Source organism: Oncorhynchus keta, chromosome 17 (genome assembly GCF_023373465.1).
Source record: "Oncorhynchus keta strain PuntledgeMale-10-30-2019 chromosome 17, Oket_V2, whole genome shotgun sequence".
In the NCBI taxonomy this organism is placed as follows: domain Eukaryota; kingdom Metazoa; phylum Chordata; class Actinopteri; order Salmoniformes; family Salmonidae; genus Oncorhynchus; species Oncorhynchus keta.
This window is the reverse complement of record NC_068437.1, coordinates 32820516-32843618: the sequence shown is the minus strand read 5'-3', so window position 1 is coordinate 32843618 and position 23103 is coordinate 32820516. Positions and strand designations below refer to the sequence as shown.

Here is a 23103-nt window from a genome sequence, read left to right as displayed (position 1 = left end):
AATGCAAAAACAAAATGTTGGAGAAGAAAGCAAAAGTGCAATATGTGCCATGTAAGAAAGCTAAAGTTTAAGTTCCTTGCTCAGAACATGAGAACAAATGAAAGTTGGTGGTTCCTTTTAACATGAGACTTCAATATTCCAAGGTAAGAGGTTTTAGGTTGTAGTTAATATAGTATTTATAGGACTATTTCTCTCTCTACCATTTGTATTTCATATACTTTAGACTATTGGATGTTCTTATAGGCCCTTTAGTAATGCCAGTGTAACCGTATAGCTTCCGTCCCTCTCCTCGTCCCTACCTGGGCTCGAACCAGGAACACATCGACAGCAGCCTCCCTCGAAGCAGCGTTACCCATCGCGCCACAAAAGCCGCGGCCCTTGCAGAGCAAAGGGGAACAACTACTCCAAGTCTCAGAGCGAGTGATGTTTGAAATGCTATTAGTGCGTACCCCGCTAACTAGCTAGTCATTTCACATCGATTACACCAGCCTAATCTTGGGAGTTGATATGCTTGAAGTCATAAACGGCTTAATGCTTAAAGCAATGAGAAGAGCTGCTGGCAAAACGCATGAAAGTGCTGTTTGAATGAATGCTTACGAGCCTGCTGGTGCCTACCATCGCTCAGTCAGTCTGCTCTATCAAATCATAGACTTAATTATAACATAATAACACACAGAAATATGAGCCTTTGGTCATTAATATGGTCGAATCCGGAAACTATCATTTTGAAAAGAAAACGTTTATTATTTCAGTGTAATACGGAGCCCATTTACAAATGAAAACAATAGTGTTTTCAGAGAAAGACTGTATGCAGGTGTTTGTATATGCATGTGTAGGCCTAACATGCTGCCTAAATGTGCCATCGCTCGCATTTTGATTTTGTCCACCCACCAGATGTGATCAGAACACACAGGTTGAAATATCAAAACAAACTCTGAACCAACTATATTAATTTGGGGTGCAGGTCGAAAAGCATTAAGCACATTTATGGCAATTTAGCTAGCATGCTGTTGCTAGATACCTTGCTTGCTGTTGCGAGCGAGCAACAATCACCCGACGTCAACCCAATTCAGTTGGTTTGGGATAAGTTGGACCGCAGAGTAAAGGAAAAGCAGCCAACAAGTGCTCAGAATATATGTGAACTCTTTCAAGACTGCTGGAAAATCATTCTAGTTGAAGCTGGTTGAGAGAATTCCAGGTGTGTGTAAAGACTGGCTACTTTGAAGAACCTGAAATGTAAAATAACACTTTTTTCCCCCCATGTGTTATTTCGTAGTTTTGATTTCTTCACTATTGTTCTACATTTTAGAAAACAGTAAAAAATAAATAAAAATGCTTGAATAAGTAGGTGTCCAAACATTTGACTGATACACCATGTATCCATCCATTTATATACAGTATCACATTTAACAAAGGTGATACCCAGCCCTAATGTGTAGGGGCGAGGGGTCTGTTTGGGATTAGGGAAAAAAGGGCAACGGGGGGGTAAAGAATGAAGCTATTGAATTCTGCCGTGGATGTTTTGTTTGACTGTTTTAACGTGCACTGAAGAAAGAGCAAAGAAATTGGAAGGGGAACCACTGGCCCACACCACGGGCCCAGCAGATACTGAAACTAGGTCAGTTGGTCAGGGGGCACAGCAAGCACCCCCTCATCCAGGCTCAGGGTCACTCCTCCGACTAAAATATACTCTGGCCCCAACCCCCCTACAACAAACGCTGCCTTGTTTCCAAAGAATCCTCATCCCTCTGTCTCCTGTCTGCCAAAACTCCCTCCCTAGTAACGGCCCCCAACTCTCATCAGTCAGACCTAAGCCTCAGAGTTGGAACAGCTCAGTTCCTCTTTAACTGCAGAGCAGTGCGCTGTTTCATTGTTCTTTTGTTGAGAAAGTTCTCTCTCTCCCTCTGTGCTCTCCTCAAACAATGGGGAGTGTTTCCTGGACAACCAGGCAGGGTGCCAGGTCTTTGACTGGGGGGGGTTCTATTCTGGGCTTGGTTGACTGGTGGTGGGTTGCCAGATCATTGCACTGAGGTTTTATATTGTGGTCTGGTCTCAGTGCAAATGTAGGTCACTCCAGCAGTATATCTGGCAACTTGTGGCAACCCTGAGACGGAGGCTTATTGGCCTAACGACTCTGGCCGTTTTTAATCTCGTTTTAGTATTTACAAAACCCTTTTGTAAAATGTGACTTTTTAGTTAGAACAATTTATTTGCGGGCTCTTTTAGTGAAGAAAATGTTGGTTCTTATATTTGTCCAAAAATGTAGGGATTGGCTATCATATAGAGTAAAGACTTTTAGCCTACACATGCATGAAGGTATTTGACTTGTAATTGATATTCTGTCAGTGCTTTAGGCTGGCCACCTGTTGAACGTTGTCAGACAGAATTCTGTGTTTGTAGTAGAGTGCACTAGGAGTAGTAGTAGTCTGCTTAATCTGTATGTTGACTTGAACTCTTTATCAGCAATCACTTGTTTCAAATAGATGCATGAAGCTGTATTGTGTGTTTTGTGGTAGGCTGGTCTTGTCTGCTCAGTAGATTTAGCTGTTTTTCCTGACCACATGACCTGACCAAGAAAAACGCCCGTCCCTACTGAAGACATTTTGTATGCTTTGCGATGTTAGACTGAGGGGAGTTGGTTAGTAGACAGGGGAAATTAGGTTTTTCACATGTATCCACTTCACATTCATCTCACACTTTGGCTCTTTTGTTTTCGTTTGGTGGAAAAGTAGGCCAAAGCTACGCACATTCCTCTCATGTCAGTGCCCCACGCCAGAGAAAACATTGACTGACGGAAATGTTTGCAGACTTGTCCTCTTGTCAAATGCTTAGCTCACTAAACTCTCTTATTGTAAGAACAACACTCGGCATAACTGCCAAAATGTAGACTAGCTGCTTTCACTTTGGCATACTAGTAATAGGCTACTGTTCCCATTGTTATTTGACTCTCCTGCATGTAAAAAGTATTTCTCATATAAGCATGTAAGTTAAATCCACCCTTTTCAACAGTATTGACCCTCAACTGTATTGATCCCCCCTGTAGGACCGTAAGCTGTCCAAGTCGGAGCGCCAGCGGTTCAAGGAGGAGGCGGGCATGCTGAAGGGGCTGCAGCACCCCAACATTGTCCGCTTCTACGACTCTTGGGAGGCCCCTGTTAAAGGCAGGAAGTGTATTGTGCTGGTCACAGAGCTCATGACCTCTGGAACACTCAAAACGTGAGTCTCACTTTCACACACAGACATCAACACCAGTCTATCATCACGATTCAATTGTTGGTCCTAGTTACCCAAATCAGTGTAATGTGATGAGGATGGTTGTGTGATGTTCATCTTTACCCCTATGTCTGTTCTGTAGGTATCTGAAGCGCTTCAAGGTCATGAAGATCAAAGTTCTGAGGAGCTGGTGTAGGCAGATCCTGAAGGGCCTTCACTTCCTCCACACCAGGGCCCCGCCTATCATCCACAGGGACCTGAAGTGTGACAACATCTTCATTACGGGGCCCACAGGCTCCGTCAAGATAGGAGACCTGGGATTAGCAACACTCAAGAGGTCCTCTTTTGCCAAGAGTGTCATAGGTAAGACTCCAACATCACCAGCTACCTTTTACTGTGCTCTGCTTTCTTCCTCACTAAACTCCAATGGTGATGTCTTGTGTAAGGTCATTATACTGTAGTTAACATTGAGGTTGTGAATGGTTAGATTATTTTATTTATTCTCTCTTTTTTTTTTACTGACAATGTGGTTGGAAAGCAGACCACAATGTTTCAGCTCTCTTTTCAAACCACAGCTCAAGTGGAGGCCAGGCCATGGGGAGACCCACTAACCCTCTCTTTACACACACTGTGTTATGTCAGCGAGTCCACCAGGGCTGATTACTCGTGACAGAATTGATTTGATTCTCTTTTTCTTCCACAAAGTGAAAGTTCACTTTCAGGCTCCTACTGAGAGTAAGTAGTGCCAATTTCTGTGAAATATGAATCTCAATCCACTTGTCATGCCTTAACTGTCAGGCTAGCCAGGCCAGGGTTACAGGTATGGCCTCTGGTTATGTGTTCTGTCTCAGACTGGTCTTTGCTCTGTGGTTTGGAAATATGTGGTCTGTTTGCCAGTGATGCCAATAACGTTTGCCGTTTCTGTTTTTTGAAGGGTTTGGCCCTACAGGTTTTTGTCCATGTTTGTCTCTGTCCTTTAAAAAAATGTCAGGAGCACAGAGAATAATGTCTGCTTCTTTTTCTGTCTGGAAAGCCCCCCCTTCCCACTTTCCTCTTCTCCTTTATCAGCCTTTTTGTTGTTGTTCTTTCACACTCTCGGGTATGTTTTGAGACTGTAGGCTGTAGCCTCAGCTGTGCTCCGTTCTGCAGTAAAGGAATAAGTAGGGTACTGCTGGTCAGTGAGTATTGTAATGGCCTGGTAAGTGTGCGAGTGCACTGTGACACACACCTTACAAAAAACTAATCATTTCAAATAACCATTAGAGTTTTTCTGTGTAAGACCATTAGAAGATTGAGAGCAGAGTATCTGCTATTTGAATAAGGCTGGTGTCCAGAAATGCACTGTTTCACTAACTAGCTATGGGATCTGCTTCTCTCGGCCATCACCATAACACCTTTACTCCCCAGGTCAAGGAGGACAGGTGAGTCAGACTACTCAAAGGTATGTTTGTATGAAACAGGTTATGTTTGAGGGTTTAGTTGTGAAATGTAAGGTCTTGACACAAGTTATTTCCATAGCTAGTTTTACTATTTGTGCCCCTTCTATGCCATTTTGAGGCCCCTGATCATTGACGTTCAACTCACTAACCAGGTTCTGATTGGTAAACCGGGCCATTCTACAGCTTGTCAGTAGTTAAACTGACAAAGTGTGTCTAACACCAGTTTGGCCCCCCTTACAGTGTTTTCTGTACACCAGCCATCTTCTGTAGACTCCCTATACAAGGTGTCACCCCACAGATAACCAGGTCTTACACAGAGAAACTTGTGCCTCTTTCTCTACAGTCTAACTGAACCCGGCCTCCCCCCTTTTTGTTCTCTCCTTCCTCTCTCTCTTTCTCTACTCTCCTTCGCAGCTTCTGCTCACCTGGAGGCAGCGGTGGACCGGTCACTCTTCCTCCTCTTGGTTAGAGGAGAAGAGGGGCGTTTGGGGTGTGACACTCGGAGATGGAGACGAACACACAGAGAGACACAGAGTTCTGAATGGTTGTATTTGATTTAAGGTACCCCTGAGTTCATGGCGCCTGAGATGTATGAGGAGAAGTACGACGAGTCAGTGGATGTGTATGCCTTTGGGATGTGCATGCTGGAGATGGCCACCTCAGAGTACCCATACTCCGAGTGCCAGAACGCTGCACAGATCTACCGCAGAGTCACCAGCGTAAGTCTCCGCTGCCTCAACCCCAATTGCCTGTTGTCCTCGATCTGCCACCCGCTCTCCTCCTCTTTCCAGTTCCCTCTTATCTGCCCCTTCTCCCTCACTGCTTGGCTGTCCCTTTTGAGCTAAATTCTTTTTAATTTGCATCATTAGCCATTCTTTGCCACTTGCCTTTTTCTCCCCACTCTTTCTGTCTTCCCTGCGAGCCTTCTTCCTCTCTCTCCGTTACCTCTTTTCCCACCTCCTTCAATCCTGCAGCCTACATTATTTTTCTCTATCTTTTGCGCCTTGTCTCGTTCTGTCTCTTGAGGCGTGTTGAGTCTGTCATTTGTGTTGGGTGTAACTTGGCCTCGACTTGGACCCAAAGGAAGAAAACACACACCTCAGCATAGATACTTCATGATTATGGTTAGAAATGGGCCTTTAAAGGTGAGCCTATTTTCTCACCAATCAGCATTGCCATTCTAGGAATCGAATGTCGGCTGCCAGTGTCAGTGAGCACGGTTGATCAACAACTACGTTGGGAGGTAGTAGGTATACCTTCTTGCACGTGCCTGTTTCTTCCATGAGCGCCACATGACACAGGTTACTTTTTTACCTTCGCTAAACATTTGTTAAACTCTCTTGATAAGTAACATGCATTCCCGGAATCAGTATATACGCCACAGACTTATCGCGTTGTGACCATCAGAAGTGTGCAACCTTATGACTATCAGAGCTTCAGATATCATATATGACAGTCTGCTGCTGTCTCTGTAGACCTGTCCATCACTGGACACTGTCACACATACACCCTCTGCTCCCTCCTCCATTCCTCCTTCTCACTCTTTATCTCCTTCACTCCTTTCCCCGCATCACTCCTTCACTTCTCCTTCTGCCCCCCTCATCAACCCTGTTTTCTGGAATCCATGCTCTCCCACACCATTCTTCTCCCCAACTCCCAGCAACAACAGCACCAGGCCCTAATCTTCAAAGAGTGGGAGTGTCACCATAACTCCAGAGTTCACATGTAGATTTCTAGGTTAGTGGTCCTCAGCAGCACAGGCCCTGGACACAGTGGGTTGCTGCTGAACCTTGCTCTGAGACAAGACTGCTGTACCTGGTGACTATAGAGCTCGCCAGCTTGCAGTCTTATAACCCGGAAATAAGTTACCTCTGGTTTGTTCAGACATCCCTATGGGAATGCCATTCCTAAGGTCTGAGGTTAGCACAGGCTTAGGAGATCTTTTACAATTTGTTCTGAGATTAGTCAGTTAACATGACCTTTATGAATTATGAAGCCTTTGTTCACTAAACGTGATGTTAGCTGATGAAGATTATCTCATAGAACAGAATGTATAATATCTCCTAAACCTGTGTTTACCACAGACCTTATTTTCTTGGTTTATCCAAAATCCCTACAAAAATGCCATTCATTTTCCTCATACACTTTGTCCAACGAACCATCACTGAGTTAGTGCCTGTAAAAAGACTCCATTACTATTTGGCTCTTTTCCCCCTGAACAACCTTGTTTTCCCACAAGGAACACTCAAGTAGATCACATTAAAATTACACAAGTTTGAACATATAGAGTGCACTGCAGTCCAATACAGTGTTATACACTGTTCTCTGATATGTGGTGACAGAGCAACGCCACAGAAGGCGCAGATGGAAATATATTACATAGAACAGACATACTTCCGTCATGTAAAATATGTCATAATTTCAGCTCTGTACAAGACATTTCTATCTGCAACCCTGGATAGACCAGGAAGTTAGAATCACGGAAACAGTGTGTTGACAATGTGTGGGTTGTGACTGGGAGGTCTGTGTCTTATAGGGGGTGAAGCCGGCCAGCTTCGACAAGGTGGCGATCCCAGAGGTGAAGGAGATCATCGAGGGATGCATCCGACAAAACAAGGACGAGAGGTCAGCTCACATTCTCACTTTGATCATTTGGCAGACACTCTTATCCAGTGTGATTTGAGCTTCATAAGCACTAATGAGACACAGATACAGAGAGCGTATTCATACTCAACCACTAATGAGAGACCGATACAGGGAGAGTATTCATACTCAACCACTAATGAGACAGATACAGGGAGAGTATTCATACTCAACCACTAATGAGACACGGATACAGGCAGAGTATTCATACTCAACCACTAATGAGAGACCGATACAGGGAGAGTATTCATACTCAACCACTAATGAGAGACAGATACAGGGAGAGTATTCATACTCAACCACTAATGAGAGACCGATACAGGGAGAGTATTCATACTCAACCACTAATGAGAGACCGATACAGGGAGAGTATTCATACTCAACCACTAATTAGAGACAGATACAGGGAGAGTATTCATACTCAACCACTAATGAGACACGGATACAGGCAGAGTATTCATACTCAACCACTAATGAGACACGGATACAGGCAGAGTATTCATACTCAACCACTAATGAGAGACCGATACAGGGAGAGTATTCATACTCAACCACTAATGATACACAGATACAGGGAGAGTATTCATACTCAACCACTAATGATACACGGATACAGGGAGAGTATTCATACTCAACCACTAATGAGAGACCGATACAGGGAGAGTATTCATACTCAACCACTAATGAGACACTGATACAGGGAGAGTATTCATACTCAACCACTAATGAGAGACAGATATAGGGAGAGTATTCATACTCAACCACTAATGAGACACGGATACAGGCAGAGTATTCATACTCAACCACTAATGAGACACAGATACAGCGAGAGTATTCATACTCAACCACTAATTAGAGACAGATACAGCGAGAGTATTCATACTCAACCACTAATGAGACACAGATACAGCGAGAGTATTCATACTCAACCACTAATTAGAGACAGATACAGGGAGAGTATTCATACTCAACCACTAATTAGAGACAGATACAGGGAGAGTATTCATACTCAACCACTAATGAGAGACCGATACAGGGAGAGTATTCATACTCAACCACTAATGAGAGAAAGATACAGGGAGAGTATTCATACTCAACCACTAAATGATACACAGATACAGGGAGAGTATTCATACTCAACCACTAATGAGACACGGATACAGGGAGATTATTCATACTCAACCACTAATGAGAGACCGATACAGGGAGAGTAATTCATACTCAACCACTAATGAGACACTGATACAGGGAGAGTATTCATACTCAACCACCCAGGACCGTCTCAAAATATGACCCGTTTCAAAGTGTGTTAAAGATGTCTGTTGATTTGACTCACCTTCTCTCATCCCCCTCCCACGTTCTCTCAGGTACTCGATAAAGGACCTGCTGAACCATGCCTTCTTCCAGGAGGAGACAGGGGTGCGTGTTGAGCTGGCCGAAGAGGACGACGGAGAAATGGAGGCCATCAAGCTTTGGCTGAGGATAGAGGATATCAAGAAGCTGAAGGGGAAATACAAAGACAACGAGGCCATTGAGTTCTCCTTCGACCTCAGCAAGGATGTCCCTGAGGACGTGGCCCAGGAGATGGTGGGTGGCAACACAATGTCCACATCAGAGAGAGATTGACTGTGTCCCAAATAGGCTGCCATTTGAGACACAATCTTTATTCTTCCTGATTATTTATTAGGAATCCTTGACTTACAAACATCATCTAGACTAAATAACATTAAATGTGACACTGCCCTATTGTGTGTGTGTGTGTGTGTGTGTGTGTGTGTGTGTGTGTGTGTGTGTGTGTGTGTGTGTGTGTGTGTGTGTGTGTGTGTGTGTGTGTGTGTGTGTGTGTGTGTGTGTGTGTGTGTGTGTGTGTGTGTGTGTTTTTCTTTGTCAGGTGGAGTCTGGCTACGTGTGTGAAGGGGACCATAAGACCATGGCTAAGGCCATCAAGGACAGAGTTTCCCTCATCAGCAGGAAGCGAGAGCAGAGGCAACAGGTCTGTACCGGCTCAATGGAATCTTTGGCTTGAATCCTGGATAAATGTGATGTATGGTATTGCAATCATGAATTAAACTAGATGGGATTAAATTGAAGGTGCGAGAGGAACAGGAGAAGAGGAGGCTGGAGGAGGAGCAGGGCCAGCAACAACAACTACTGCAGCAGCAGCAGGGCCAACCTCAACCAGGGCTCCAGCCCGGCACAGAGGCCCCCCAACCAGCCCAGCCTGTCCCTCAGGCAGCCCCCAGCCAGGCCAACAGGCTGCCCCCTACATCCCCCCACAGCCCACCCAGCAGCCAACCCAGCCCATGGCCCCCTACATCCCCCCTCAGACAGCACAGCTGGGGCCACAGGGGGTTCCCTATATACCCCAGTCTACAGGGCAGCTCCCAGTCTCTGTCCCAGTATCGTCCCAGATTCCAGTCCAGGTTCCAGTCCAGACAGAATCAGAGAGGCCAGAGGTGGACCAGTACCCACAGCAGACTGAGACTGGTCTGTACCTTCTGCCTTTTTGCTCTCAGGGCTCTGTATTATTGACCTACATTATAGTCTTAATCTAGTGTTTATGAACTATCAATTGATAAACCATCTCCCCATTCTCTACCCCTCCCTCTTTCAGCCAATCAAATGACAGATAGTGCTCAGGGTTCCTCCGTCCTTCATGAGACAAAGCCGGTGATGTCATACACCTCTCTTCCCAGTCAGCAGCCTCAGCCACAGGCCCCTCCTCCTGTCCAAACAGACCCATCACGTCAGCCGCAGCAGACCATGGTGAGTCATTAATGTGGCACACACAATGCATTTAATATGTGCTCACAGTAACAGTACCCAACTCTTGTCTCTGCATGTATCATAAAGTCCCATGTAGTTTCTATCTCATTCTCTCTGCTTCTCCCTCTGTCCTGTTTGTCAGGTGGTTCCTGCTGCTCAGCATACCACTGTTGCCCCTGGGGCTCCAAGCTCCCAGCCTGCTCCTGGGGCCCCACAACAGGTACACCACCACAACACTGCTGTTCCTCAGCTGATCACACCTAGATCATCGATCACTATGAATAGATCTGGATCAGAGGCTTCTGTGGGCTCTTACCAAAAGGCCAATATTAGCATGTTGTTGAAAACATTGGTGGACCATCTCACTTCTTGCTCTTTCTTTCTGTTTCTTTCTGCGTTCCTTTTGGTTCTGTTTTTCTTTCTTCCTATGCTTTCTCTCCTTATATTTTCCTCCATCTCTTTCTCGTTCTCTTTTTTTTCTGCTCACCTCTGTTCTCTTTCCTCTCCCTCTTACCCTTTGTTGTATTTTGTTTCTTATTATAGTATGGAGGTTACTACCACCCACCACTCCCCCCTCAGGTACTTAAAAACTGTCCCTTGCAAATGCACACCTCTTCCCTCTACTGTCACACCCATCCTTTCTCTTAACATATACTGTTTATATGGTATACATACACTATTTATATGCTATCCTTCTGCAATTTTAGTAGTGTGTGTGTACTGTAAAATCCATGCTATAAAACCTGTACTGAGGCTATATGAGACAGGATTACTATAAATCAATGTGATTCAGTAGGTAAGTGCCTGGGGGAGTTGCATGTTGGATGAGAGTCAGTGTGAAACAGGTGGTTTGGCCTCTGGGGGAGGGATGGTGTGTGTGTTTGAAGAGCAGTGTGTTGGGGAATAGATAATGGAGAGTCTTGTCTGAGATATGGCCATTTGATTTGTGCAGATCTCTTATCTCTGTCACTCCCCCTACCCCCTGTAGGTGCCCCCCCCGCAGGTGACATTGCCCCCCTCTCAGCCCATCCCTCCCCTGCACCTCCAGCAGCCACAGCCAGAGGGCAGCGATGCACCTCAGAACTCAGTACTACCACCTCTCCAGCCTGCAGTCCGGCAAATACAGGTGAGACACCCACACCAACACATTGGTCAAGTGCACAACAACCCCAGCTTACCCTCATACCAACGCTAAAACACTCAGACAATCTACAAACAAGGACACAGAATGTATTCCATCTAGTAAATGTTTTATCACGCATGTACGGTCTCATTCTTTTCTATTCTTTCCCTCTTTTTAAAATTATTTTCTGCTTTTTGACTAACGGCTCTGTGTCGGTCTCTACTCTTTCATCCACTTTCTTTCATGAGTTTCTCTTGCATGCTGCTGCTTTTTCCTGCATGGCTGTCAGTCATGGGCCAATGAACCAAGCCCTCCTATCCTGTCTCCTCCAATCAATGCAGAGCACCTCTACTTCCTCTATCAGGCCACAAACGTCTCTGTGATGCAGGTACCCACAGGACAGGGGCAACATGTGTAATTAGTGTTAGTAGTTAGGCTTGACGTGTTAGTAGTTTAAGGAGCCTACAAACAGACACGCGTCCTATGAGAAGTAAAACCTCGTACTTCCTGTTTACCCCGCTACCATCTAGAAGGTGAAGACAGTACAGGTGCATCAAAGCTGGGATTGAGAGACTGAGAAACAGCTTGTATCTCCAGGCCATCAGACTGTTAAACAGTCACCACTAGCCGGCCTCCGCCCAGTACCCTGCCCTGAGCCATAGTCACGGTTTCTACCCGGTTACCACCCGGTACTCTACCCTGCACTTTAGAGACTGTTGCCCTATGTACATAGTCATTGAACGCTCATCACATTTAATGTTTACACTGTTTCACCAACATTTTCTTAGTCAAGATCACTTTGAGTCAATATGCAAGCCGATATCTACCACTCAGATTTTTTTTAAACACGACTTAAACGTAAACCAATGAGCATTATGAGGTTTGTGCAGTAGGCTATAGGCCCAATACATTAACACTGCATATTGGCTATGCTTGAATTGCCCTGCCAATGTTCATCTCAGAACATTTTAGAAATTATATTTTAAACCATTTGGTATATGATCACACTGGTAATATTACAGCTGAGTCAGCATACATTTATTTTCTAATTGTTTTGATTTTACTGGACTGATGGCCTGCATGTGATGGTCAGCCTGAGGGGAGGGAGAGTGCAGCGGTGAGGCTGCCTCTCACCTCACTCACTGTTCAGCCGCTCTCTCTCCCTCAGCTGAGAAAAGGGTCTTCCAGCTGATGGCAAAACTCAAGTCGCACTGCATTATTTCTGCCTCATGCACCAATTCATGTTGTTACTGCTATGACCAGAGAAAGTTGAAATATTCCTGGATATTAATAACTTTTTGTGACTCCCAAACCCGCATGCGGGAGCGTAATCATCGCCTGAAACTAATTAGCATAACGCAACGGACGTAAATATCCCTAGAAAATATTCCTATTCATGAAAATCACAAATGAAATATATTGAGACACAGCTTAGCCTTTTGTTAATCACCCTGTCATCTCAGATTTTCAAAATATGCTTTACAGACAAAGCTAGACAAGCATTTGTGTAAGTTTATTGATAGCCTAGCATAGCATTATGCCTTGCTAGCAGCAGGCAACCTTGTCACAAATCAGAAAAGCAATCAAATTAAATTGTTTACCTTTGAACTTGGATGTTTTCACTCACGAGACTCCCAGGTAGAAAGCCAAAGATCATTTTTTCCCAAAATATTATTTTTGTAGTCGAAATAGCTCCTGGAAATTGCAGTCACGAAAACGGCGAAAAATATTCCAAATTAGCTCCATAATATCGACAGAAACATGTCAAATGGTGTTTATAATCAATCCTCAAGGTGTTTTTCTAATATCTATTCGATAATATATCCGTCGGGACAACTAGTTTTTCAGTAGGACCGATTGGAGTAATGGCTACCTCTGTATTTTACGCAAGAATCTCTCGGAGCCACCATGTGACCACTTACGCAATGTAGCCGCCTACGGCTATTCTTCAATATAAATGCGTAAAACTACGTCACAATGCTGTAGACACCTTGGGGAATATGTAGAAAGCGTAAGCTCGTTGATGACACATTCACAGCTCAATAGGGACTCATTGGAACGCAGCGCTTTCAAAACCTGGGGCACTTCCGGATTGGATTTTTCTCAGGCTTTCGCCTGCAACATCAGTTCTCTTACTCAAAGACAATATCTTTACAGTTTTGGAAACGTTAGTGTTTTCTATCCAAAGCTGTCAATTATATGCATATTCTAGCATCTTGTCCTGACAAAATATCCCGTTTAAAACGGGAAAGCTTTTTTTCCTTCCAAAAATGAAAATACTGCCCCCTAGTACCAACAGGTTTAAAAAAGACAGAAGCTGCTAATAATAAGGCAAGTGTATGGGAACACATTGCTATAGTAATTCATTGCAGCTGCAGTCCTGGTTGTAGTGTGAGTGGAAGTAGGGAGAACGCACCTTTTATGGCTTATAACGGTGTTGAACAAGTTTTTAAATCTCACAGTATAAACTTTGCTGTAGGTTCAAGATTTGTTTTTACAGTCTATGGCTCGAGGAAACTGTGCAGACAGCTACCCTGCCTCCCCAGCAGGAGCGTTGGGCTAGTAACCGGAAGGTTGCAAGTTCAAATCCCCGAGCTGACAAGGTACAAATCTGTCGTTCTGCCCCTGAACAGGCAGTTAACCCACTGTTCCTAGGCCGTCATTGAAAATAAGAATTAGTTCTTAACCGACTTGCCTAGTTAAATTAAGGTAAAATAACAAATCTGAGCCATCTGATTGGCCAGTGGTAGGCCTATAGGTGCACTTGATTTGTTCTCTGGGCCTGCCGGCTAGATGGAGTACTACCTTAAAACTTGTGAAATGGTTCAAAATGGGAGCACTAGGGCTGCTGAATCAAGTGCACCTATTGCCAACAGCGCAACAAATCAAATAAAAATAGGAACGCAAGGCTTTATTGTTTTTTTTACAGAAATGTTTGGTGATCAACTAGGAATGCCTATTGCATTTGACAGGTTGGTGACCAGTGTTATATATACTGCATTCTAGTCATGGCTAATCCTATGTAACTACTGCTGTACATACCTTTTCTATTTATATACTGTCCAAACGGTTCATTATATGTATATACATTTATATTCCGGTCTATGAGAGTGCGCGGTGTGATATATTAAAACATCTGGATATGTATATTGTGTTTTTCTAAATGATTGATAGGTATTACTGCACTGTTTGAGCCAGAAACACAAGCATTTCACTGCACTTGCAATAACATCTGCAAATCTGTGCACGTGAACAATAAACTGAGTTGATTTTAGTGTGTTTGCTCAAAGCACTGCAAATTCCTTGGTCAGATCGCATACCTTTTAGTGCTTAAGGTGAAGCCAGATCCAGCCCTTGCTTTCATGCCTGACATGACATGGTTGGAAAGCTCCTTTAAAGAACTGTGTGTGTGTGTGTGTGTGTGTGTGTGTGTGTGTGTGTGTGTGTGTGTGTGTGTGTGTGTGTGTGTGTGTGTGTGTGTGTGTGTGTGTGTGTGTGTGTGTGTGTGTGTGTGTGTGTGTGTGTGATGTTTCAGGCCTCTGTGAGTGTATCCCAGCCGGCGCCAGCCGAGCAGGCAGCAGGTCCGACAACACTTGTCCCTCAGTCTGTGGAGAGGTAATGCATCACATCATCTCTACACAACAGCCCAAGACCGAGCTCATACCAGAACGCCTTTTCTGCTACTCAATATGGTTTATTAAAAATACATATTTATATGGAACGGCTTCATGTTCATCTCTCTCTCTCTCTCTCTCTCTCTCTCTCTCTCTCTCTCTCCTCTCTCTCTCCCCACCTCTCTCTCTCCCCCACCTCTCTCTCTCCCCCACCTCTCTCTCTCCCCCACCTCTCCCACCTCTCTCTCTCCCCCACCTCCCCCACCTCTCTCTCTCCCCACCTCTCTCTCTCTCTCCCCCCACCTCTCTCTCTCCCCCACCTCTCTCTCTCTCTCCCCCCACCTCTCTCTCTCTCTCTCTCCCCCCACCTCTCTCTCTCTCTCCCCCCCACCTCTCTCTCTCTCTCTCTCTCCCCCCCACCTCTCTCTCTCTCTCCCCACCTCTCTCTCTCTCTCTCTCTCTCCCCCCCACCTCTCTCTCTCCACCTCTCTCTCTCTCTCTCTCTCCACCCCCACCTCTCTCTCTCTCTCTCTCTCCACCTCTCTCTCTCTCTCTCCACCTCTCTCTCTCTCCCCCACCTCTCTCTCTCTCTCCCCCCACCTCTCTCTCTCTCTCCCCCCCTCTCTCCCCCCCAACTCTCCCCCCCCACCTCTCTCTCTCCCCCACCTCTCTCTCTCTCTCTCCCCCCACCCCTCTCTCTCTCTCCCCCCACCTCTCTCTCTCTCTCTCCCCCACCTCTCTCTCTCTCTCTCTCTCTCTCTCTCTCTCCCCCACCTCTCTCTCTCTCTCTCCTCTCTCCCCACCTCTCTCCCCCACCTCTCTCTCTCTCTCTCTCTCTCTCTCCCCACCTCTCTCTCTCTCCCCCACCTCTCTCTCTCTCCCCCACCTCTCTCTCTCCCCCCACCTCTCTCTCTCTCCCCCACCTCTCTCTCTCTCCCCCACCTCTCTCTCTCTCTTCCCCACCTCTCTCTCTCTCTTCCCCACCTCTCTCTCTCTTTCCCCACCACCTCTCTCTCCCACCTCTCCCCCCTCTCTCTCTCTCCCCCCACCTCTCTCTCTCTCCCCCACCTCTCTCTCTCTCCCCCATCTCTCTCTCTCCCCCATCTCTCTCTCTCTCTCCCCCACCTCTCTCTCTCTCTCCCCCACCTCTCTCTCTCTCTCTCTCCCCACCTCTCTCTCTCTCTCTCTCTCTCCCCCACCTCTCTCTCTCTCTCTCTCCCCCCCACCTCTCTCTCTCTCTCTCTCTCTCTCTCTCTCTCTCTCTCTCTCTCTCTCTCTCTCTCTCTCTCTCTCTCCCCACCTCTCTCTCTCTCTCTCTCTCTCTCTCTCTCTCTCTCTCTCCCCACCTCTCTCTCTCTCTCTCTCCCCACCTCTCTCTCTCTCTCTCTCTCTCTCTCTCTCTCCCCCACCTCTCTCTCTCCCCACCTCTCTCTCTCTCTCCCCCCCACCTCTCTCTCTCTCTCTCTCTCCCCCCACCTCTCCCTCTCTCTCTCTCCCCACACCTCTCTCTCCCAGTTGCCTGTCAGACGCAGCGTCAGGTCTGAGTGACGGCTATGAAGGGGCGTCGGGTGGTAGACACGAGGGGCGCTCCATGATCAAGCGGCACCAGCGGCGTTCCGTACGCAGCCGCTCTCGGCACGATAAGACCGCCAAGGCCAAGCTCAACGTCCTCAATGTAAGAGTCACTTTCACCTAAAATCACTGTCTGTATTCTCTCATATGGCAATTCTATCTCCTTGGCCCCCCTTTGTTGGCCAATTTTCCTTTCACTTTCTCAACATACCCAGGTTTTCCCAAAATACTGTTTGGAGGATTCCAACATTTCTGCTTATTCCCTACTGACAACTGGGAATCTTCTAACCGGGATTCCAGGAAAACCTGTGAATTCTGGGAAAATTGCAGGATTTCTACAACCCTATGTTGACCTTTCATCCTCTCTCTGTCTATACAGATGTCCAGTTGTACACGGAACAAAAATATAATATTAATAAAAGATCCCTGAAATGTTCCATACGCACAAAAGCTTGTTTCTCTCAAATGTTGTGTACAAATTTGTTTTTCTCATCCCCGTTAGTGAGTATTTCTCCTTTGTCAAGATAATCCATCCACCTGACAGGTGTAGCATATCAAGAAGCTGATTAAACATCATGATCATTACACAGGTGCACCTTGTGCTGGAGACAATGAAAGGCCACTCTAAAATGTTTTGTCACACAACACAATGCCACAGATGTCTCAAGTACACCCAATCGGCCTCACAACCGCACACTATGTGCATGGAGTCGTGTGGGCGAGCGGTGGGCTGATGTCAACACTGTGAACAGTGTGCCCTGTGGTGGTGGGGTTATGGTATGGACAGGCACAAGCTACGGACAACGAGTACAGTTGCATTTTATCAATGGCAATTTGAATGCACAGAGATACTGTGATGAGATCCCGAGACCCATTGTCATGCCACTCATCTGCTGCCATCACCTCATGTTTCAGCATGATAATGCACGGCCCAGTTCCCGCTAATATCCAGCGACTTCGCACAGCCATTGAAGAGGAGTGGGACAGCATTCCACAGGCCACAATCAACAGCTTGCTCAACTCTAAGCGAAGGAGATGTTGTGCTGCATGAGGCAAATGGTGGTCACATCAGATACTAACTGGTTTTCTGATTCACTCCCCTACTTAAAAAAGTTTACTAAAGGATGCATATCTGTATTCCCTGTCATGTGAAAGCCATAGGTTAGTGCCTAATGCATTTATATAAATTGACTGATTTCCTTATATGAACTAACTCAGTAAAATATTTGAAATTGTTACATGTACATTTCAGTTGTGTGTCAGTCATCTGACACACCAAATACAATTTTATTTTTCACATGCCCCCGAATACAACTGGTGTAGACATTACCATGAAATGCTTACTTATAAGCCCTTAACCAACCGTGCCATTAAAAAAATACAGATAAATGAAAGTAGCAAAATAACGAGGCTATATACAAGGTGTACAGATACCTAGTCAATGTGTGGGGGTACAGGTTAGTCGAGGTAATTGAGGTAATATGTACGTAGGTAGGGGTAAAGTGACTATGAATAGATAATAAACATTGAGTAGCAGCAGTGTAAAAAGCTGTTACGAAGCCTTTTTGGACCTAGACTTGGCGCTCTGGTACCTCTTGCCATGCAGTAGCAGAGAGATGACTTGGGTGGCTGGAAGCTGGTCCCATGTAACTCAGTTTGTAGAACATGGTGCTTCCAGCGCCAGGGTTGTGGGTTCCATTAAAATATATGCACTCACTACTTACTGTAAATCACTCTGGATAAGAGCGTCTGCTAAATGACTCATGTAAAATGTGGCTGGAGTCTTTGACAATTTTTTGACACCGCCTAGTATAGAGGTCCTGGATGGCAGGAAGAATGAACTAATCTTTGTGTCGGTTTCAGATCTCCAACATGGGAGACCGGGTGGCAGAGTGCCAGCTGGAGACTCACAACAGGAAGATGGTGACCTTTAAGTTTGACCTGGACGGAGATAACCCAGAGGAGATTGCACAGATCATGGTAATAATAGTAAACACATAAACACCGATCTGGATTGTATTGAATCTCCATCAAATAGGCTCTGTAGTCAAAAGTAAAGGAATTTGATATTTTATTTTGGTAGCTCCACAGATCTATGTGGATTGAAATGGGCACGATTTGTGGGTATTTTAGTTCAATATCTGTCCTTTTCTAAGGTGCTGAGTGAATTTATCCTGGAGAGCGAACGTGAGTCGTTCATCGAGCAGGTTCGTGAAGTCATCGAAATGGCGGACGATAGAGAGGGCATGAAGGAAGGCTACGCTCAACCACCCTTTACACAGGTAACATACTGGAACAAAACACAGCAACACGTCATCCTTCACGTACCCACCCACTAACTCCTGGGCAGCCTTAAGTTGACATGGTGTTGTCCTTCTCTCTCCACAGATTGTGGTGGATGACCCCTCACAGCAGCCTGACATGCCCACTCATCTGCCTGGTAAACTTGCACCTACACATTACTATCTCTACTGAAAGATGATTGTCTGATCTCCACCTCCTCACCCCTTGACCCCTCACCTCTAACCCATTGCCCCTCAGGTGTTCCTCCCAGCGTTGCAGCTCAGGTAGTCCACTCTGCAGGCCGGAGGTTCATTGTCAGCCCTGTGCCAGAGTCCCGTCTGAGGGAGCAATTCTTCGGCCCTCCATCTGCTAACACCTCGTTTGGGGATGAGCCCCCTCAAGGTGAGAGGGACTGGAATCTGTGGGCCATAGAGTGCAACTAGAACTCTCATAGGATGTTAGAACACTGTGTTCCAAACATGTGCCCCTCTTCCATCTCTGGAATATTTGAGAACTCTAAAACATGTTCCTTGATGCATATACCAGTATGTTTGAAGTCATGATGATAACCTGTACACTTACAACAAGTAATTCATGTAAGTGACTCTGTGTTCCTCCCTTCAACCCCAGTGAGTCTGGGCCTGTCCCTGTCTGCCCCCTCAGGCCACCTCCAGCAGGCCTTAACTGAGATGAGGCAGCCGCATGGGGAGAGACGAGCCACCATGGGCCACCCAGCCGAGCCAGACACCAGCATAGTCCCCTCCTCCCTGCGCCCAGCCTCCCCTCTCTCCCACCCTCACCAAACCTTGGCTCCCCCAGAGGCTACAGTCCCCACCAACACTAGCTTCTCCACCCTGCCTCCTGTCTCAGTCATCCCCTCTGGGTCCTCCACTCTTCCCTCCTCCACATGCCAAGTTGCAACCGGGAGGGTGTCTCCAACCCCAGTTCCAGCCCCTGCATCTGCTACCACTGATCCCACCCCACACCCCCAGCCTGACTACCAAGCTGCCCCCTCTCAGCCGACCCCTGCCCAAATCACATCCCCTCCTCCAGCTGCTCCCCAGGCCTCTGCCCCTGTCCCCCCAGCTGCAACCCCCCAGCTGGGAAGCAGCTCTGCCCCTTTCCCCCCTGTCTCTGGAGCTCCACCAAGTAACTCTGGGACTGTGACCAGCTCAGAGCAGCACCCTGCAGCTGACCTGGTTCCTATTCCATCTTCTCAGCCTATCCCTGAGTCCATACCTGTCACTCAGCCCACCTCCTCCCAGTCCCAGCCTATCCCTGCCTCTGTCCCTGTGGCACAGTCTGCAATGGCACCCACCCAACTTCCACCCTCTACCCTGCCCTCCCAACCGTCCCAGTCAGGGGACCCAGATGGGGTAGAGTCCCAGTCCAAGGTCCCTGGTATAGATGACATACATGCCCTGGATAAGAAGCTGCGCTCCCTCTTTAAGGACACATCCTCTGCAGACACTGGCAACACTGAGACCACCTCCCCCTCCACAGGGACCATCTCCCCTCCCCCCGGGGCGGCCCCGGTGCCCCCCTCCAACCTGTCTCTCACCGCCGGGGGACAGGGAGCCCAGGGCCCCACCACGACCCCAGGACAGGGCCTCACACCAGGGGGACATGCACAGACACCTCCAGCCAAGCCTGGTCAAGCCACCAGTGCACAGGTACAATGGAGGGAACTGTCTTTGTCTAGTGACTGAGAAAATACAGTATTTGTACTAAACGCTTTTCCCCCTCTACTCTTTCCTCAGTTGTAACTTGGGTATGATTTTCTCCCACCTCGATGATAATGAAATCTTCCTGTGTGTCTGTCAGGTGTATCCTGTTGGCTCCGAGCAGGCAGGCACCCCTACCTCCGAGCAACTGCCTCCATTCCCAGGACCAAACCAGGTTAGTTCTTTTCACAACTTGTTCCTTTGAGAAGTTGTAAATTGTGTGAAGTTGTGAGTTTTGTAGGTGTGTGGAATAGGTGATTATTTACTGTTGTTGTTAGGTATGAGTTGTGGTAGTAGTGGTGAGTTATTTTGAGTGGTACTTTCTGAGTGAGTTGAGTTGGTTTGTTTGTTACTGACATGTCTTGTTTGTGTGTCTAGTCCCAGCAGCCTGTGGGTAGTCTGGACGGCCAGCCAAGGAGAGCTCTGAGCCCAGAGACCATCCCAGGGAACAGTGAGGCAGCCGTGCCCTCCACAAGGGTTGTTGAACTGGGACGCTTCCAAGTCTCCGTTGCAGCAGACGCTAGCACCGGCAGCACTCCTGACCCCTCCAACATCGCCTCCTCTTCCTCTCTCACCCCATCCTCCTCATCCTCCTCTTCCTCTTCTTCCTCTTCCTCCCTCTCCAGCCCTGAAAACACCCTCCACCGCTCCTCCTCCCTCCTTTCCAAAGGGGTCCGGAGAGGAGACTCTGTAGATGCGCTCTCTTCTGTCCCAACACAGCCCACTACCATCGGACGCTTCCAGGTGTCTACTAGTGCCAGCATTGGCCCCAGCCCTAATTCTGTCTCGAAAGTGGGCCGTTTCTCAGTGATGCCAGCCACAGTCAATCCCACGGCACCTCCGGGGTCTAGCCCCTCCCATCAGAACGGTCCTTCCTCTTCGACCTCTGACCTCCGTAGCTCCGCCCCTGGTGTGAACAGTGGTTCATTTAACCATTACATGACCAGCGACAACGAGGACGACTCAGGGCCTGAGGACGAGGCCTTCCAGAGCGAAGTCAGCTGCCTCCGAGAGAAGTATGTTTACCTTCACTCCTCCAATATTTAACCTGTTTGCTGTTTTGGGCTATATTTCTCTTATTTGTTTACCTCAATGGGATCACTTGCATAAGTAAAGGATAAAATTAGAGGGGTGACTGTTGTACTGGATTTTATGTTATAATTAGGGATGTGATGGTCATGGAGTTTTGGATGACGATAATTGGCCAGCCAAATGACCGAGGCCTCTGTAATAACCGTTAGAATAGCAAATAAATATGCAGTTGCTTGCTCCAACAACTTGCTTGTTTCAGCAAGGAGCAACAAAGTTTAATCACATTGTTAAGAGTCCACTGACTCAACTGCATGAATGCCCGTCTTAAGTCAGCTGTTCCTTGCAACAACAAAAAATAAACGGTTATGAGTCATTTTTATGACGCTCTTCATCCATAACCTTCAGTTACACAGTAATTGTGCCAGCACTAGTTACAACCCTGCCCTCTCCTCCCCTCCACAGGCATATGATAGAGATCCAGACCCTCCACTCACGGCAGAAGGAGGAAATAGATGCTCTGTTCACCAGGCTGGGTAAACCTCCTCCTTCAGCTGTCCTCTCCCCCGCTATGGCTGGGGGCAGACGTAGACCCAAGACCAAGGCCAGCAAATCAGCCCGCAGCAGCGCCCAGGCCAGCCCCCAGCACTCGGGTAACCAGAGTTATGATTGGTCTGTCTGTGCACTGCTGAATGGAAATTTACACGACTGCAAGCAACAACTAATTTGTTGATATTAAAGGGTAGAGGCTGCTAGATTAGGATGTGTAAATGTAATGTGATCCGTTTCTCTCCTCTCAACTCTGGTTGGGGTGTGTGTTTAGGAGCCCCAGTCACAGGCCAGATCCCCCCAGCGTCCCCACCTAAGCAGACGTCTCCCCCCACTGCAGCGCTCTCAGACAGCCAGACCTCCACCATGGGTAAGCACACAGAGCTGTTTTCCTTTTGTCTACATGTTTTAAAAAGGAAAACCTAAGCAATATTCCTCAAACCAAGAGATAACTCTCCAGAAGAGAAGCCAAATTTGATTGAGAAATTAGTTGGCTTCCCAGGTTGAACTCGTCCCTGTGTTCCTTCCAGGAGTGAGTGGGACCAGTTCAGACAGTGGAGTGAACACCAGCCAGTCTCAGCCATCAGGCCCTAACACAGCGCCGGCCCTAACACAGAATCGAAAGGGCATGTTCACAGACGACCTGCACCAGCTTGTTGACAACTGGGCCCGAGACGCCATCAGCCTCTCCCAGGGCAAGAAAGGACCCAAGGGATCAGCCCAGGGACCCGGACATGACGTAAGACCACACTTCTCATTCTAAAGAAAAGTGTATCTCAATAAATCGTTTTTTGGCTCTATTTTACATAATTTTTGCCCTTTTTTCTCAATTGTAGTTTTGAACGTGTTATGTGCTAATGTAACTAAACTGAGCTGCAACTTCCCCTTGTCTTTCCCTCTTATGGCCCTCCCTAACTACAGATCCCTCTACATATCCCTCCACAAGCAAACATGAGCCGAAAGTTTTCTGCCCCCGGCCACCTGTGCCCTACCCTCCCGTCTACCACCCTGGCAGGTGCCCACCTCCCCATTACCACTAACCCCTCCAACCCACTCTGCCAGCGTCAGGGCTCTCTAGCCCCCCAGGGATTTGGCTATGGCACAGCCCCCTACAGCACCCCCCAGTGGGCAGGACCCTGTCAGGTGGG

General features: G+C 47.0%; 1 protein-coding gene across 1 annotated transcript in view; it reads left to right on the top strand.

The window, feature by feature from the left end:
* Nucleotides 1-23103, top strand: part of LOC118396024 (serine/threonine-protein kinase WNK1-like) — a 61112-nt gene that overhangs the window by 34165 nt on the left and 3844 nt on the right. The window contains 24 exon segments of the mRNA XM_052465924.1: nucleotides 3044-3216; nucleotides 3356-3576; nucleotides 5214-5371; nucleotides 7189-7277; nucleotides 8663-8882; nucleotides 9187-9288; nucleotides 9387-9638; nucleotides 9641-9782; nucleotides 9910-10061; nucleotides 10204-10281; nucleotides 11050-11187; nucleotides 14720-14799; nucleotides 16314-16473; nucleotides 18234-18350; nucleotides 18527-18652; nucleotides 18759-18810; nucleotides 18912-19055; nucleotides 19284-20326; nucleotides 20478-20552; nucleotides 20756-21393; nucleotides 21872-22059; nucleotides 22230-22325; nucleotides 22486-22694; nucleotides 22877-23103. The exon segment at nucleotides 22877-23103 is cut by the window's right edge and continues 3844 nt beyond it. Coding sequence (XP_052321884.1) covers nucleotides 3044-3216; nucleotides 3356-3576; nucleotides 5214-5371; nucleotides 7189-7277; nucleotides 8663-8882; nucleotides 9187-9288; nucleotides 9387-9638; nucleotides 9641-9782; nucleotides 9910-10061; nucleotides 10204-10281; nucleotides 11050-11187; nucleotides 14720-14799; nucleotides 16314-16473; nucleotides 18234-18350; nucleotides 18527-18652; nucleotides 18759-18810; nucleotides 18912-19055; nucleotides 19284-20326; nucleotides 20478-20552; nucleotides 20756-21393; nucleotides 21872-22059; nucleotides 22230-22325; nucleotides 22486-22694; nucleotides 22877-23103 — 4880 coding nt within the window.